The sequence below is a fragment of the Xenopus laevis genome, chromosome 6L, assembly GCF_017654675.1.
Source record: "Xenopus laevis strain J_2021 chromosome 6L, Xenopus_laevis_v10.1, whole genome shotgun sequence".
NCBI lineage: Eukaryota > Metazoa > Chordata > Amphibia > Anura > Pipidae > Xenopus > Xenopus laevis.
Genome location: NC_054381.1, coordinates 43368084 through 43386268, shown reverse-complemented (window position 1 = coordinate 43386268; position 18185 = coordinate 43368084). Strand labels below are relative to the sequence as shown.

At 39.0% G+C, this 18185-nt stretch overlaps 2 protein-coding genes across 2 annotated transcripts in view; both read left to right on the top strand.

Annotated features, from left to right (window-relative positions):
- hoxa2.L (homeobox A2 L homeolog) overlaps positions 1–1653 on the top strand; it is a 1982-nt gene extending 329 nt beyond the window's left edge. The window contains 2 exon segments of the mRNA NM_001085750.1: positions 1–222; positions 651–1653. The exon segment at positions 1–222 is cut by the window's left edge and continues 329 nt beyond it. Of these exon segments, the coding sequence (NP_001079219.1) occupies positions 1–222; positions 651–1393 (965 nt within the window). The 3' untranslated portion in view covers positions 1394–1653.
- An 11203-nt stretch (positions 1654–12856) lies between these two features.
- Positions 12857–15133, top strand: hoxa1.L (homeobox A1 L homeolog). The gene is given in 2 exon segments (NM_001085719.1): positions 12857–13537; positions 14275–15133. Coding segments are annotated over 2 exon segments (975 nt in total). The 5' UTR covers positions 12857–12918; the 3' UTR covers positions 14631–15133.
- The last annotated feature ends 3052 nt before the right edge of the window (positions 15134–18185 follow it).

Sequence of the window (18185 nt, the reverse complement as noted above, 5' to 3'; positions counted from 1 at the left end):
CCATCCCCAGCTTGAATCCAGCCAGCCACCCTCGCCACAGCCGGCCCAAACACAGCCCAAATGGACACGGAGACAGCCCGGTGCCAGCAGGATCCCTGCCTCCGGAATACCCCTGGATGAAAGAGAAAAAGGCTTCCAAGAAAACTCCTATAGCAGCAGCAACAGCAGCAGCAGCAGCGGCCAGCGCTTCGCCGGTTACTACAGCCTGCCTCAGCCACAAAGGTCAGTGTCCAGCCCCTGGGGCTCATCTGCGGACATCGGGGTGATTTAAATCACAATTTTGGGGGGATATTTTGTAAAAAAAAAACTCCTCTACCCAACTTGCTTATCCCAATGACCCCTCTGCATGCCTGACTGTGCCAGTAACCTACATGGGGGGGCTACTAATAACTGATTTTAAGGGTTCATCTGATTAGTTTATTTATTTTTATAAATCCACCTTACTTTTTAATTGGAGTTTTTTTTATCTTTTATTTTAATTTTTCCCATGCCTCCTACTGACCCAGAAGTGCTGCACAATGGAGTTTACTGCATACTGGGCGGCCATTTTGTTGCAGTGTTATCAATATTATGTGTACTTGAAAATTACTTCGTTCTGCCTTCTCCTTGGATGACAGTGTGTGTTGTTTTTTTTTTTGTGGTTTTTACAGAAATTATCGAGATCCAGGATAACAGCGGTGGGGGATCGAGGCGATTAAGGACAGCTTACACCAACACTCAGCTCTTAGAACTGGAAAAAGAATTTCATTTCAACAAGTATCTGTGCAGACCGAGGAGGGTGGAGATTGCAGCCCTGTTGGATCTGACCGAAAGGCAGGTCAAAGTCTGGTTCCAGAACAGGAGGATGAAACACAAGAGGCAAACCCAGTGTAAGGAGAACCAGAATGGAGATGGGGGCAAATTCAAGCATCTGGACGATTCTGAGAAGGGAGAGGAGGAGAAGGAGAAATCTCTGTTTGAGCAAGCCTTGAATAGTGTCTCTGGGGCTTTACTGGAGAGGGACAGCTATAGTTTCCAGCAGAATGCCTTAGCCCAGCAGCAGTCTCACAACTCACACAATGGAGATTCCCAGAGTTTCCCTGTATCGCCTTTATCTAACAGTGAGAAAAATCTCAGACATTTCCAGCAACAGTCGCCCACAGCTCCGAACTGCTTATCAACAATTGCCCAGGACTGTGCAGCTGGACTCGACAATGATAGTCCCGAGGCCTTAGATGTGGCTTCACTGTCGGACTTCAATGTCTTCTCCTCGGATTCCTGCCTTCAGCTCTCAGACACAGTCTCCCCCAGTCTGCCTGGCTCTTTGGACAGTCCTGTAGACATTTCAGCTGACAGTTTCGACTTTTTCACAGACACATTTACTACCATAGACTTGCAGCATTTGAACTACTGAAACATCCACACCATTAAATAGTGAATTTATTTTTACGTTCAATCCAGTGCTGTTTTTTTTTTCACGTAAAAATCTCCCCCTTAGGTCCAGTTTGAGTTTTAACACCCAGTTCAGTTGAGTTACACCATTGAAAGCAATAACCGAGGCCTCTAAGAAAGTGACTTTTGTCTGAACGTATCTGCACTTTCTTTTATTTTTCTATTGCATTAAAATGCGCTGTCATATAAGTATTTTTGGTAGAATAAATGAGTATTTGCCAGAAGTTATTTTCATTTAACCCCTTCCTAACAAGTTTTTATTTCATTCAAATGGAAGTTACTCTCTACACCAAAACCCATGTCCATCAAACAAAGAAAAGTTGCTCTTCATATTGGTAAAAACACATATTTTAAATGTTTCACTTCTAATCGTTAACAAATTTATAAAAATATTCTTCTTAAACAGGATAAATACTTAACTGTGCCTCAGCACCAAGATTAATGTTTTTTTTTTTTTATTTGCAAGAATGAATCTGGAGGTAATTTACACATTCACGTTTAATTCACAAAGACAATGGACATTGAATGTATGTTTATCATTCAGTAAAACGATTTCATTCCTTGGAAAAAAAACACAAAGGCCAACATAATCTAGAAGAAGAAAAAAAAGTTTTCAGTTGGTTAGAATATTGTTGAACAAAATACGCTTTGACTTTAATATAAATCACAAAAGAACCTTGCTAGCGATTGCTTATATAGTGGATGTAAACTTTACCCTTAGATCGTTAAGATAAATCCAAATCGCACAGTAAATGTGTTCACATACTTTTGCAGAAGCTGCGATTGTTTCTGTATTTGCAGAACACGTTGGAAAGTTGCTTAGGCAATAATAATATCTAGATGTGCTGGATGCAATTCTTCCTAATCTCATAAATCAAATGCATTCTATGAACGAGGATGTCATCGAGGGGGGAAGATCAATTGCTGGAGCTCACACACAAATAAAAAAAAAAGCCTCTTACGTATTAGTCTGGACTGGGGATTCCATCCAGAAGCGCTAAGGCGTTTAAACTATAATTCATTTTTATTGCTCTATTAAAACAACAGCTTGGCTTTCCAGCGGCTGCAGAAAGGGTATGTGAGTTTGCAGCTCTCTGGCTATTAGTGTCTGTATGGCAGCGTTCTGCTCACTAACTATAAGCACTTAGGGCGGGCACCCACACAACAGGCACTTTAAATCATTTTAAAAACCATTTTAATTACACAGACGTGTGTTATAAAACTTGACTATGCATCTACCAGAAAACTAAACCAAATGCAGGAGGCCCCTTTAAAACCTTCTTACTTTATATACAGAAGACAATTAAATGCATGGGACTTTAAAACAGTAATTGCATTTACGTTTTAATAAGGAATACATTATAACATTTACTTTTTAAACTATAGTTTATTCGAAATGTAGACATGCTTTTAAAAAAAACACTGTTAATGCATAAAGTGATTTTTTTTTTTTTTTACAAAGGAATTCCGTGGTATAAATAGGCACATTCCTTTCATAGTTATGGGCAATATCCATTATAATTCGTGTTAGACTGCAAGACTTTGTTAGTGACAGTAAGACAATAGGGTTGTCCTTCTGGGTATCAGCACAGCACTGAACTATTCAAGCTAAAACTCCCAGCCGCGGAAATCTTTCCCACTAAACAAGACTAAATAAAATAAATAATGTGCAAGCATCTCTACTACAATTACTATATAGTACAAATAACTATAACATGAAGTGGAGACAAAAAAAACATGTTAAAATATATATACACACAAGTATAGAAAATAAATGCGTTAGAAAACTGCCCCTGAAATATATATATATATATTTATTTTATTATATATATTATATATATATATATATATATATATATATATATATATACATGTAGAACAGGACAGGTCTTTTTGTGTATATATATATATATATATATATATATATATATATATATATATATATATATATATATATATATAATAAAATAAATATATATATATATTTCAGGGGCAGTTTTCTAACGCATTTATTGCGGGTTATGGAATAGCGATGAAATCTAGGAGTTAAGAAAAGTTATGTTCCCCCCACAATTTGAATTATTAACATTCTCCAGATCGTGTACAAATGGATAGAAGGAAATGAAATGTATCGACTGCTGGATACACAAGTGAACCGCGACTGAAACAGTATTTTAAGTTTAAAGTAAACATTATGTCAAGACCTTTCTTGTGTATAAAATGTATAAGATTGTAATACAATGTAAGGTCTGCCAGCAGACTCTCCTTAGGTACAAGTTAGCACGCGTTTGGCGTAAACAGAACAGGCAGACCGTGGCAATAGGCAACTGATGGCTCTCCAGCTACAGAGACACTACAAATCCCAGAAGCCTCCGCCAACTGCAAAACTGGCAGATGTGTTGGGGTTTGTGTAATACAAGCAACAGCTGTATTGCTAGCATATACTAGGCGTAAATTATGGATATGATTGGACCTGCCTTTAGCCCCTATAAATTGCACCCTAAATATGTTGCTGCTCTAAGCCATGGCGAAATAGTGGATCTGCAATGGGAAGTGGCTTTTGAAAACTCTACTGGAGAATGTAATTTTAAAGGGGTGGCTCACCTTTAAGTGAACTTTTAGTATGCTATTGAATGGCTAATTCTAAGCAACCTTTCAATTGGTCTTCATTATTATATTTTTTTATAGTTAATTAATTGCCTTCTTTTTCTGACTCTTTCCAGCTTTCAAATGGGGGTTGCTGACCCCATCTCAAAACAAATGCTCTGTAAGGCTACACATGTATTGCTATTGCTACTTTTTATTACTCATCTTTCTATTTAGGTCTTTCCTATTTATATTCCGGACTCTTATTCAAATCTATGCATGGTTGCTAGGGGAATTTGGACCCTGGAAATCAGACTGCTGAAACTGCAAACTGGAGAGCTGCTGAATAAAACGCTAAATAACGCAAAAACACAAATCATAAAAAAAAAATGAAAACCAATTGCAAATTGTCTTACAAGATCACTCTCTACATCATACTAAAAGTTAATTTAAAGGTGAACAAGCCCTTTCAGAAAATATGGACGCATTCCACAGAGCAAGCAGGTCACGTGGCCCAAGCCACTGAATCATCATCATCCAGTCCGGGTTTTATCACTTGCTTCCTGACTCTTTTCATTCTACTACAAACTCTACAAGTCTTTCCCCGTAAGCCTATGCAGGACTTCCTATAAGGGAGATCTACAAGTAAATACTGCACTGGTGAACAGTAGATTGCCGCAGATAAACACTGTACACAAACCACTAGATTAGATCACTGCACCCTGGTACTAATATCACTCACTTTCAGAAGTGTTTACTGTCCCTTTAAACAGATTATTGTGTATAGTGTTATAATATAATATATTCGCCATGGCACTAACACCCAAAGGGGCAGAACTTGGCGCAATAACTTCAGTAAAAGTAATGGTGCTTAGTTGCAAAATGCGATCATTTATCTTTCAATTCGTGAGCTCTGATAAAATACAAAAGCTTTTGGGAAAGAACTACAATTAGCTTACACCTAAACCAACAGAAAACACAAAATACTGAACCCCATTACCATCAAATTTTATTTTGAGGAGTTTGCCACTTTTCTTATTGTCAGGCATTGGTCACACTGGCTGCCTAGCGGGAAGAAACCTTTTATCTGGGGAAATGCGGTGCATTGTGGGACTGGTAGTTTTCACTGTGAAGCCACGCCTATGGCCATGATGTCACACCAGCTGCCTGTAGGAGAAAGAAGCTGCAGTGTTTTGCAGCCGACTGGGAGCAGAAAGCAGGCAGGCAGAGTTTACAGCAACTAAAATTTTGCCTAATGAAAAAATAAATCTACATTACATGACAATGATTATTTGCATATATATAAAACAGCATCTGCTAATTCTCTCTATTGAAACAATGCAGGCTTACCTCCCAACATTTTGGTAGTAAAAAGAGGAACACATTTTTTTTTCGCACGTAGTGCATAGGGATGGGCGAATTTGACCCGTTTCGTTTTGCTAAAAATTAGCCGCCGGCAAAAGGTCGCTGACGACCATTAAAGTCTTTTTGTTGCGTGTTTTTTTTTGTCGCACATCTCCATACAAGTCTATAGGCGTCTTTTCTGTATATAATAATCCCTAGTTAGCGCAGCAACATTTTTTACCACGCCCCCTTTCTGTGTCCACACCCCCTAATTACCATGTTCATTTTACAAAATTTGGCAGGTTATGAATATTTGAAAATATTTCTCCTAATCTAAGCAGTTTTTCTGTGTCTCAAAATTGTTACAAAGTATCATATTTGCACCTGTTAGGTGTTCTGTGCTCTCTGCTAAAAGCCAATTAAGTGAGAAACTTTGTTTCTTTTTCTGGCTGTTCAGTGCAGAGAAAATAGGGACTTTCCAGTACAAATGAGTTGAGCTGTCAAGAGAGGGACTGTCTGTCCCTCGGAAAAAGGGAGATATGAATGCAGCTGAAGTCACATGATGACATGCCAGTGAAAAAGTAAGCAAAAGTTTTGGAGAAAAGGAGAGCTGAATTCAGCTAAATTGTTTCAAGAGTCAGAACCAGTAGTAAAAAAAAGCCAGGGATGGATAGTTCAAATTTTCATTATCTGGACCAGAGCAATGGGCATTGGTGTACAGGAAATTTTAACAACTATTTTATCTCCTGCGCCTCCCCAGTGCTTCCGAACCAATGTGGATGTGGTAGGGCAACATGCTGCCCCCTAAAGTCCTAAGTAGGGTTGCCACCTTTTCCGGGGGAAAATACCGGCCTTCCTATATATTTTATGTTTTTTCCCTATTACTAACATTGGGATCAGCCATCATTTTTACCGGCCAGGCCAGTAAAATACCGGCCAGGTGGCAACCCTAGCCCTAGGCCCGGGCCTAGATGGCCTCTTCACAAATCTGGGCCTGCGAAAAGCTACAACATTTTGCATTCAATAACAATTATATTTACAAATAATGCAAAATAATAAAAAAATATTATTATGATTATGTTTAGTATTGGAGAGATGCTTACAATTACATTCTATTATATTAGGGAAAGCCATAATATTGTCACTTCTGTACACAATGTAACTGCTTCCATCTACAGACTTGCATATTCCTGTGCCTCTATTGCTTTGCTTCAAACTGGCATTCCAAATAGTGATTGTCTCATTTTTTGCCAAGATTTTGCACAACCCTTTTCTGGTGTGGCACCATAAAGTTTATGTTCATATAGTTCTTCTTTTCTCTTTCCCTCTCTAATCTGTTTACACATCTCTATACTGAACTATTCTGGTCATTTTCAACGTTCTACCACATTATATTACAGAAAGGGAAGAGAACTTAACTGCAGATCTAGGAAAGGCAGTATTAAAGGGATATTGTCATGGGAAACATGTTTTTTTCCAACACGCATGAGTTAATAGGGCTGCTCCAGCAGAATTCTGCACTGAAATCCATTTTTCAATAGAGCAAACAGATTTTGTTATATTCAATTTTGAAATCTGACATGGAGCTAGACATATTGTCAGTTTCCCAGCTGCCCCCAGTCATGTGACTTGTGCTCTGATAAACTTCAGTCACTCTTAACTGCTGTACTGCAAGTTGGAGTGATATAACCCCCCACCCCCAGCAGCCTAACAACAGAACAATGGGAAGGTAACGAGATAGCAGCTCCCTAACACAAGATAACAGCTCCCTGGAGGATCTAAGAACAGCACTCAATGGTAAAAGCCAAGTCCCACTGAGACTGATTCATTTACATTAAGTAGGAGAAATAACAGCCTGCCAGAAAGTAGTTCCATCCTAAAGTACAGGCACAAGTCACATAACTGGGGCAGCTGGGAAGCTGACAATATGTCTAGCCCCATGTCAGATTTCAAAATTGAATATAAAAATATAGCATCAGCTTATATTACCGACCAACCTCATTTTCTGCTTGATAATTTGCAAAAACCCCTAAACTGAGCTTCTCAACAGCTGCTTAGAGCCCATTAAGCATGTGAGTGTCACAGACACTTTCCAAGATGGTGACCCCCTGTGGCAAGTCTGAAGTCCTGGATCATTGCTGCTATTGAGAAGTTGAAACTTTAGGCTTTAGGCTGGTGCTATAAGTGCAGTATATAAAATATGGTATTTTAGCCATATGTCAACTGAGGACAACTAACCTGCATAAATATATAGTGGTGGCAAAACAATCCTATTGGCTTTTTAAAATGCTTAAAGGGATCCTGTCATCAGAAAACATGTTTTTTTTCAAAATGCATCAGTTAATAGTGCTACTCCAGCAGGATTCTACACTGAAATTCATTTCTCAAAAGAGCAAACAGATTTCTTTATATTCAATTTTGAAATCTGACATGGGGCTAGACATTTTGTCAATTTCCCAGCTGCCCCCAGTCATGTGACTTGTACCTGCACTTTAGGAGAGAAATGCTTTCTGGCAGGCTGCTGTTTTTCACTTCTCAATGTAACTGAATGTGTCTCAGTGGGACATGGGTTTTTACTATTGAGTGTTGTTCTTAGATCTACCAGGCAGCTGTTATCTTGTGTTAGGGAGCTGCTATCTGGTTACCTTCCCATTGTTCTTTTGTTTGGCTGCTGGGGGGAAAAAGGGAGGGGGGTGATATCACTCTAAAGGTGGCCATAGATGCAAAGATCCGCTCGTTTGGCGATGTTGCCAAACGAGCAGATCTTTCCCCGATATGCCATTAACAGGCATGGCTATATCGGGGCTAATCTGATTGTTCGGCCATATCGCCGAACGATCAGATTACGATGTGCCATGGGCTCCGTCAGGATCGGTCGGGTCAAAATCAAACCTGACCGATCGACCAAACGACCGATCTCCGCCGGACGAAAGATGTTGGCACACGCCACACACGATCTGAAAATCGTACGAATCCTCGATTCATACGATCGGATCTGTGTGTCTATGGCCACCATAACTTGCAGTACAGCAGTAAAGAGTGATTGAAGTTTATCAGAGCACAAGTCACATGACTTGGGGCAACTGGGAAATTGAATATCTGGGTTGCTAAAAGCCCTTAACTTGCTGAGTGTGAATCATTATCCTTTAAAGGGGATGTTATATTGAAAGAAGATACATTTCTAAGCAAATTTAATAATATAAGTCAATTTTAAATATTCAGCTGCTGTCTGTCACTTTAACTATCTGCCAGTTGTTCTCACTATTGAAACAATGTAGCAGAATGCCAGCTCTGCTGCAGCCAAGAAGCCATTTCCCCCTGAACTTTGCATGCTTATTCACAGCTAGCTTCACATTGAAACAGACACCAGCCAAAATCACTTTCAAAGGTACTCTTTCACACCCAGAGTATGGCATGCTGTATTTCAGTCAGATATTAGTATATTATCACACTGTTTTTCTCTGTATAGACACTCTCTCTAGACATCATTGCAACAGCACCCCTGCGGTCATAAAGATATGGAGATGGGGAATGCCTATACAAAGACATACAAAGTTGCCACTACAAGCCATATGTGCACAAACAAATACCCCAGTCATTGAAATAAAAGGAAGACACAAATATACTGGATAGGTTATCACCATCATAGGTTAACTGTCATTATACTGCTAGGTCTGCGCTATCTCTTTAAGGCGTGCTTATTTGTGGCGGTAATGTTAAACGGGGCAGATATCTATCTCATGTAGATTGTACTAGTGTTGCTGAACTACAGCTCCCACTTGCCAACTTATGAAAGTTACAGTTCAGTATGCAGGGGCTGAAGATGCCTTATTACTTTACAGGTAACATAAAGCCACGTCTTTACCTCCCATTAAGGAGGCGGTAGTAATATAACTATGAAGAATATTCATACACCTCAAAACAGAATAGAATGTCACACGTGGGATTGTGCGCAGGTTTGGGTTCTGTATCTGTGATCGGGATTAGCAATTTCCTACCTGACAACCTGCAATGTAACGACAAGCGACAGTCCTGTGTGCAAACCACCCATTCTCGACATGACTATGCATGGCCGGAACCAGAGGTAGGCAGAGTAGGCGCCCGCCTAGGGTGCATTCATGGGGGGGGGTGCACTTTTAAGGGGAATTTTTTTTTTAGTTTTTCAATTTTATAACCACCTGGTCCAACCCCTTCTTGCCCATGATTCGTACTGCAGGCAGAAGCACTCCCCATCTCCCTCTTGGCAGTTGCTGGCACAGGTACATATTTGTGGGCAATATCTTGACTCCTGCTGGCACAGGTAAACAGATGATTAGGGGCAATATGATGGATTTTTGCCTGCTGCTGGCACAGATACATATTGGGGGCAATATGATGGATTTTGTCTCCTGCTGCCACAGGTACAAATTAGGGCTGCTGGCACAGGTACAGATTGGGGGCAATCTGAGGGATTGGCACAGGTACAAGGTACAAATGGGGCAATATGACAGGTGCTGGCACAGGTACATGGGACAACATGATGTCTGCTGGCACAGGTACAGGGGGCAATATGAATGGTAAGGTGGAAAATGGTAATGCAGGACTGGGTGGGGGGGTGCTGATTGAAGCCCTTGCCTAGGGTGCCAAAACACCTTGGTCCGGCCCTGTTACTATGCACCTACAATAATCCTTGTACAGATGATTAGCAGTGCCCAAGGGGTTAATGTTTCACCAAACAAGAAAAGGCTGGCTATTACCATGACAAGCTCGTTATTGCCATGGTAATATTGACTGCTTAATGCTCCCCTTCACTATTCTTTGTACCAAAGTGGTGTGGTGTGGCTGTCAGTGTTACTAGTTGTATATATTGAGTCTGCCCATCCTCTGCTCTGACATTTAATGGGTTAAGGAACATGTCTGTATAATGCATGGTATGATCAGTTGGAAATGTGTAGAGCAAATCGATAACAGGATCAATCAGCCTTCAAAGAGCTGTAATAAATGTATGAGAACTGAAGTACGTGCATCTGTATGTTTGTCATTCTGGTCCTGTTGTGTGCACACTAATAGTCTGATATCTTCTGACATACACTATCATCTGCCATCTATCTATCTATCTATTATCTATCTATTATCTATCTATCTATCTATCTATCATCTATCTATATCTATCTGTTATCTATCTATCTATCTATTATCTATTTATCTATCTATCTATCTATCTATCTATCTATCTATTATCTATCTGTTATCTATCTATCTATCTATCTATCTATCTATTATCTAGCAACTATTATAGCTATCTATAACATTTATCAATCAATCAATTTCAATCAATCAATCTCTCTCTCTCTCTCTCTCTCTCTCTCTCTCTCTCTCTCTATCTATCGATCTTTTATCTATCTATCTATCTATCTATCTATCTATCATCTAGCAACTATTATAGCTATCTATAACATTTATCAATCAATTTCAATCAATCAATCAATCAATCAATCTCTCTATCTCTTTCTCTGTCTATCTGTCATCTATCTATCTATCTATCATCTATCTATCTATCTATCTATCTATCTATCTATCTATCATCTAGCAACTATTATAGCTATCTATAATATTTATCAATCAATCAATTTCAATCAATCTCTCTCTCTCTCTCTCTCTCTCTCTCTCTCTCTCTCTCTCTCTCTCTCTCTCTCTCTCTCTCTCTCTATCTGTCATCTATCTGTCATCTATCTATCATCTATCTATCTATCTATCTATCTATCTCTATCTATGTCTCTCTTTATCTGCTTAACTATCAACCCATCGATCTGTGTATCTTTCTATCTATCTCTGTCTCGTTACGAAGAATATTATCTTACCCAGAACAAAGAAATAAATAAGTGCAAGCTGTTATGGCTCAGATACGTCCCTTTCACAATACAGCATACCTTATAAAATGTACTGGTGCACTTAGTATTTCATCTAGCAACTATTATAGCTATCTATAACATCAATCATTTTCAATCAATTTCAATCAATCAATCAATCTCTCTCTCTCTCTCTCTCTGTCTATCTGTCATCTATCTGTCATCTATCTATCTATCTATCCATCTATCTATCTATCTATCTATCTATCTATCTATCTATCTATCTATCTATCATCTAGCAACTATTATAGCTATCTATAATATTTATCAATCAATCAATTTCAATCAATCTCTCTCTCTCTCTCTCTCTCTCTCTCTCTCTCTCTCTCTCTATCTGTCATCTATCTGTCATCTATCTATCATCTATCTATCTATCTATCTCTATCTATGTCTCTCTTTATCTGCTTAACTATCAACCCATCGATCTGTGTATCTTTCTATCTATCTCTGTCTCGTTACGAAGAATATTATCTTACCCAGAACAAAGAAATAAATAAGTGCAAGCTGTTATGGCTCAGATACGTCCCTTTCACAATACAGCATACCTTATAAAATGTACTGGTGCACTTAGTATTTCATCTAGCAACTATTATAGCTATCTATAACATCAATCATTTTCAATCAATTTCAATCAATCAATCAATCAATCTCTCTCTCTCTCTCTCTCTCTCTGTCTATCTGTCATCTATCTGTCATCTATCTATCTATCTATCTATCTATCTATCTATCTATCTATCTATCTAGCAGCTATTATATCTATCTAAAACATGTATCAATCAATCTCTCTCTCTCTCTCTCTCTCTCTCTCTCTATCTATCTATCTATCTATCTCTCTATCTATCTGTTTCTATCAACTATATATCTATCTAGCAGCTATTATATCTATCTAAAACATGTATCAATCAATCTCTCTCTCTCTCTCTCTCTCTCTCTCTCTCTCTCTCTCTCTGTGTATCTGTTATCTATCTATCTATCTATCTATCTATCTATCTATCTATCTATCTATCTATCTATCTATCATCTATCTGTTTCTATCAACTATATATCAATCTGCCTGATTGTTTGTATATCTTATATATCTATCTAAAACCTTTATCCACCTGTATATCTATCTATTTACAGCACAACAAACATATTACAAACACAAAACAGAAATGTATAGGCACAATTTTTTACACACACAACTGCAGTATCTCTCACGAATAGCCACACATTTTTCTATTTACACACACACACACACACACACACACACACACACACACACACACACACACACATGCCACGACAATTTTTATCACCAAATCCCCCTCACTAATCACTATCTGCTTCTTACCTGGTCCGGGGTTGTCCAGGATCTCCAGTTCCAGCCTCTGAACCGTGGCGGTTCCCGGTTCAAGAGTGAGACTTGGTCGATGCGCTCTCAATACTCTGTACTCCCAGTCCTGTGCGTCTCCTGGACAGAGCAGCGCCTGGAATTTAAATGCATGTGTAGGGCCGATCCATCACCAGTAGAGTAGGCAAACTTTGTCTGTCTCTGCTGCCATTGGCTGGCCTCTCCACGTGACCTGGCCTCACTGTACATTCATATAATTTAGTGCCGGACCTATGGAGGAAGTGAGAAAGTTGGCACGGCCACGCCAGGCTCTGTGTGACAGTCCCCTAGTGATAGATGGACTATGCGAGGAGGATGAGCTCCTTCCTAGAATACCCTGGCTTAATGAGCGGAGACCTCGGGACCTGCTCCTCCAGACCCTTTCACCCTGACCATGGAATTACAACTTTCCAGTCGTGCGCAGTCAGTGCTAATAACTGCAACGGCGACGATCGTTTTGTGGTCGGACGAGGGGTGCAGATAAGTTCTCACACCCATCACCACCACCAACCCGGTGCCTTCCAGCACCACAGCAACCTTGGTATGTCCTATGCTCATCCCAGCTGTGGCTCCAACTATGGCATGCAGAACTTCAGCCCTGGCTACTCTCATTTTCCCATCAACCAAGAGGCAGATGTGAGCGCAGGGTTCCCCCAATCTGTCTACTCCGGCAACATCGCCTCGTCTGTGGTCCAGCACCACCAGCAGCACCAGTCTTACATCGAGGGATCCGCTCACTATATCCACCATTCATACGGACCTGACCACAATATTTCTGTGGCTAATTACAACAACAACAATGTATCCAGCCTCCATAGCCATAGAGAAGTTTGTCGTTCTCCTGCCAGTGAAACGTCCCCGGGGCCAACACAAACTTTTGACTGGATGAAAGTAAAGAGAAACCCACCCAAAACAGGTAAATTGTTCCTTATCTACATCAGCTATTTCTTTTACTAAGTCTATCTATCTACAGTATCTATCTATCTATCTATCTATCTATCTATCTATCTATCTATCTATCTATCTATCTATCTATCTATCTATCTATCTATCTCTCATCTATCTGTCTATCTATCTATCTATCTATCTATCTATCTATCTATCTATCTATCTATCTATCTATCTATCCATCCATCCATCCATCCATCCATCCATCCATCCATCCATCCATCCATCCATCCATCTATCTATCTATCTATCTATCTATCATCTATCCATCTATCTATATATCTTTCATCTATCTCTCTCTCTCTCTCTCTCTCTCTCTCTCTCTCTCTCTCTCTCTCTCTCTCTCTCCCTCTATCTCTCATCTGTCTATGTCTCTCTCTCTCTCTCTCTCTCTCTCTCTCTCTCTCTCTCTCTCTCTCTCTCTCTCTTCTAGCTATTTATCTCTCTCTCTCTCTCATCCATCTATCTATCTATCTATCTATCTATCTATCTATCTATCAATAATCAATTACCATCATTATCTATTATCTCTTTATGTAGATGTTGCACCTTGTAAAGTGGGTGGGGATGTATAATTCAGTAGGTAATAGAGACTCACACAGTGACCCTGTAGTAAAGGCACCCACTATAACAATGGGCTTGTTGGCTACCTGCCTTGCCTACATTCTATATAGATTATAACCCTGACTTTTTTTTAAATTTCAGGTAAGGCTGGGGAATATGGTTATGTTGGCCAGCCCAACACAGCCAGGACCAACTTCACCACAAAACAGCTGACAGAACTGGAAAAAGAATTTCATTTCAATAAGTACTTGACCAGGGCCCGCAGGGTAGAAATTGCTGCTGCCTTGCAGCTCAATGAGACCCAAGTGAAAATATGGTTCCAGAACAGGAGGATGAAACAGAAAAAAAGGGAAAAAGAAGGACATCTCCCCATTTCCCCATCAGCCAGTACAGGAAGCGATGAAAAGTCAGAGGAGCTGTCAGAAAAGTCCAATTCTTCACCCTGTGCCCCATCTCCAGCATCCTCAACTTCAGATCATCTCAGTGCCTCCGGTTAGAAGGCTGGGGACATTGTCTGTGCTCTAATGATCAACTAAAGCCTTAGCAGTCATTTTAGTAATCTGCTGTACATGACAGAATTCACCTGGTACCGTCAAGGTTATATTTTTGCACATCTTTGAAGTAATTTTCATTCTTAGCTAAAATACCAAAATGAACTAAAACCTGTTATGGCATGTGTCGCACTATGTCTTGTTATGAGCTGCTATGGACACATGAGCGACATTCCTTACTGGGACATCACTGGTTGCAGATCCTCAAGGACTGATGCACTACTGAAAGAAAAAAAGTTTACACAATTTAAAAGACTTCTATTTAATTTAAAGTTCTATGGTGTCTGTATTTGAAAAGAGTGTACATATGTTGTTCCAGAGGTTTATCTTTGAAGTGTTTTGTAGAAAATCTAATAATTATCAGATGGTGGAATGGTTAGAAGAATCTCCTAATGAGGGCTCCTGATTAATTATATCAATCAAAATATTAATAACACAGGGCCTCTGCAGAAAAAGAAAAAATAAAGAAACTCAAAGTTTTCTAGCACAGGGAAAACAGCAGTGTTTGCTGCCCGCATACCTCAGCAATCCCTCACATTTACTAGGTGTTTACAGTCATGATTGTAGGTGGATATCGTGTGTCTTCTTTGTCTAGATCGTTCAGTATCTCCAACGAAACCAATCGTTCTCTGCTCCAACCAAGGGAAACGCTTCTGTATCGCCTTTAATGTCTTTAATGACCAAAAATGTGTGTATAGTTTGTGATTCCTTGCATGACACCGAATGTAAACTGAGTTTTATCAGTTAGAAAATTGTCAATAAAACATTTCTATGCTAAACCCAACGTGCATTTGATCGGACGGCATGTAAAAGGTTAAATAAAGTGTTTTCGTTTAGAGCAAGGGATTCTTGTTCCTCATGGTCCCAGCTGTGATTCATAATCGCAACAAAGGCAAAAAAAAAAAATAGCATCACAGCAGCTTTTCGATTTTATTCGTTTTGCGTCAATTTTTAGGTTCTAGATTCTAAAAACTCTAGAAAGACCTTGGGCCAAGCTCTGCTGAACTTTTCACCCCCTACTCACTGATGACATGTGTAAACACTGGTGCCTGACAAAAATGCCAGACGCATCTTCCACCAATCTTTCCTCACCTCCTTCCCTATAAACACCAGGTTTCACATCTTTGGATACATTTTCTGTTTCTCATCCCACCCCCTAATAAGAAGAACATTATTTCGAAATCGATTTAATCTTCTGTCATTAAGTAATTATTCAATTATCCCTGTTATTCCCTATCAGAAACGAATCTGTAAATTGCAAATGTTGCGGCCAGAATGACGCTAATACTGACGCTGGCATTATTACTGTATAATGAACGAATCTGTAAATTGCAAATTTTGCGGCGCTAGGACGCTAATACTGACGCTGGCGTTATTACTGTATAATGTTCAGTTCAGTGGGTGCAGCTGAACTTCAAAGTAAATGCAGAACTTTTCCACTTTTACGCAGTTTCTTTTGTTTGTTGAAGTTAGAGGCGAGGCACAACCAGATGGCTCCACACACTGTACTTTTATGTGTTAAATACAATCTGCATATCAGCAGGATCTCGCCGCTATCTCAAATAATATCTAAAAGAAACACGGCGGAGCCGAGATCTCCAAGACAACATCAAAGTACAAGACATTTTAACATTAAAGCGACTATTCACTATATGTAAATTGTGGCGCAGCTTAACTTGTAATTCCTGAAAGCGGACACGAAAACAAACTAGCAAGAAAAGCAACGCAAAGGTCAGTGAAAGGACGCACATTGTAGTACATAGCGGATTTCCTATGGAGATAAAGAGAAAGCACTGGCCAGAAAAAAAAACTTTTTATTTTACATGGAAATATTTAATCAATTTCATACTGTATGGCAAAATTATACCGTAAAGCAATGCACAAACATTGAATAACTACAAATTGCTAACATTTTGCGACCTATTTTATTAACATAATTATTTCATAAGAAAATTAAACGAATCCAAGATACAAATATATTTAAATTCGTTACTACTGTTAGTATATTTACTCGATTAGGAAGTTTCCAGAGCATATATATATATATATATATATATATATATATATATATATATATATATATATATATATATATATATATATATATATATATATATATATATAAAAATACGAATTATTATTTTTTTCAAATTTAACTGCAAAAGAAAAACAGATATAAAAACTAGTTAATTTTTTTACAGAGCCCAAACCATAAAATCAAAAGATATAAAAACGAGTTACATTTTTATACAGCACCATAAAACCTTAGTGCCTATGTAAAGTTTCAGATTGGTAGCAAACGAACAACGAGATGCAAGGAACAAATTCTTCGAAATTTTCCCCCAATCGACAGAAAAGTTTACTTTTTTGAAACAATACAGATAACTCTGGGGGTATTCAGATTGAACTGATCAATATTGACACACTTTAAAAGGATTGTTGAAAAGGCATCTAGCAACATAATGTTTAGCTGCCTGCCCTGTTTAATCGCAGGTTCATGGAAAGTTCAGGCAGAAATGAATTCAGTAGTCGGGCACATTAGTAGGAATCTTAATGGTTTATCTGCCTGATCGGGAAAGGCAGCAATTACACAGTGAGTAGTCCCGATTAGGCACATCGCTCTGCTTTCTGCTTATTATCATGCTTTAACTAGAGCCTGCAATTATTGCAACTGTAGCTATTGCTACCTATATATAAAATATATATTCATATAGACACAGCCAGCTACACACATTAAAGCTAGTAATTTAAGAGCAAGCTGAGTTAAAGATGAAACGTAAATACTAGTAGTATCATACAATATTTACTGATCGTGGGAACTCCATTCAAAGATAAAGCAAGTTTCATATTTTCCATTCACACCCACACAGAAAATACCTGGCCCGTAGAGCTGACACATCTGCGTTTTGTGGCTCAAGGGGGAGATATATTGAATCCTAGTTCTCCAGTACTTTTGTCTTTTAACTGTCTAAATCAGTTCTTGAAGTAATTGTACAATGTATTACATATAAGACAGGCTTGGAACTACAGATGTCCAAGGTACATTTTCTGCTAATGGGAAGTGAATAGGAAGAACACTGATACTAGTGCAGGATTATGGGTGATTAATAAAATCCCACACCATAGATAACAATTGATCAAAGTTCCTTCCCTGTATCTCCTTTAGTTCCTTGGTTAGCTGGCTGTGAATCTGGTGGCCCTATACAGGTAGGCACTGGTCTAGCTGTTCTTAAATAATTATTCCTGGCAGTGATACTGACAGACACTTGGCTGGAAACTTCACAAGAGAGACCCAGCTTTCACCCCAAAACAACGCCATTCACAAACCTTTTAGTCTACCTACTTGGTGAAAGATGTTGACGTCTATAGATCTTGGTAAACATAAGTTTTGCTGGTGCTTCCATACTCCATATGTTCTTCATCAGTGACATCCAGTTAAAGGCAGCTCCCTCATCAGCCTGTTAATATTTCAATATTCTCAATCCCAATTCTCAACTTGAA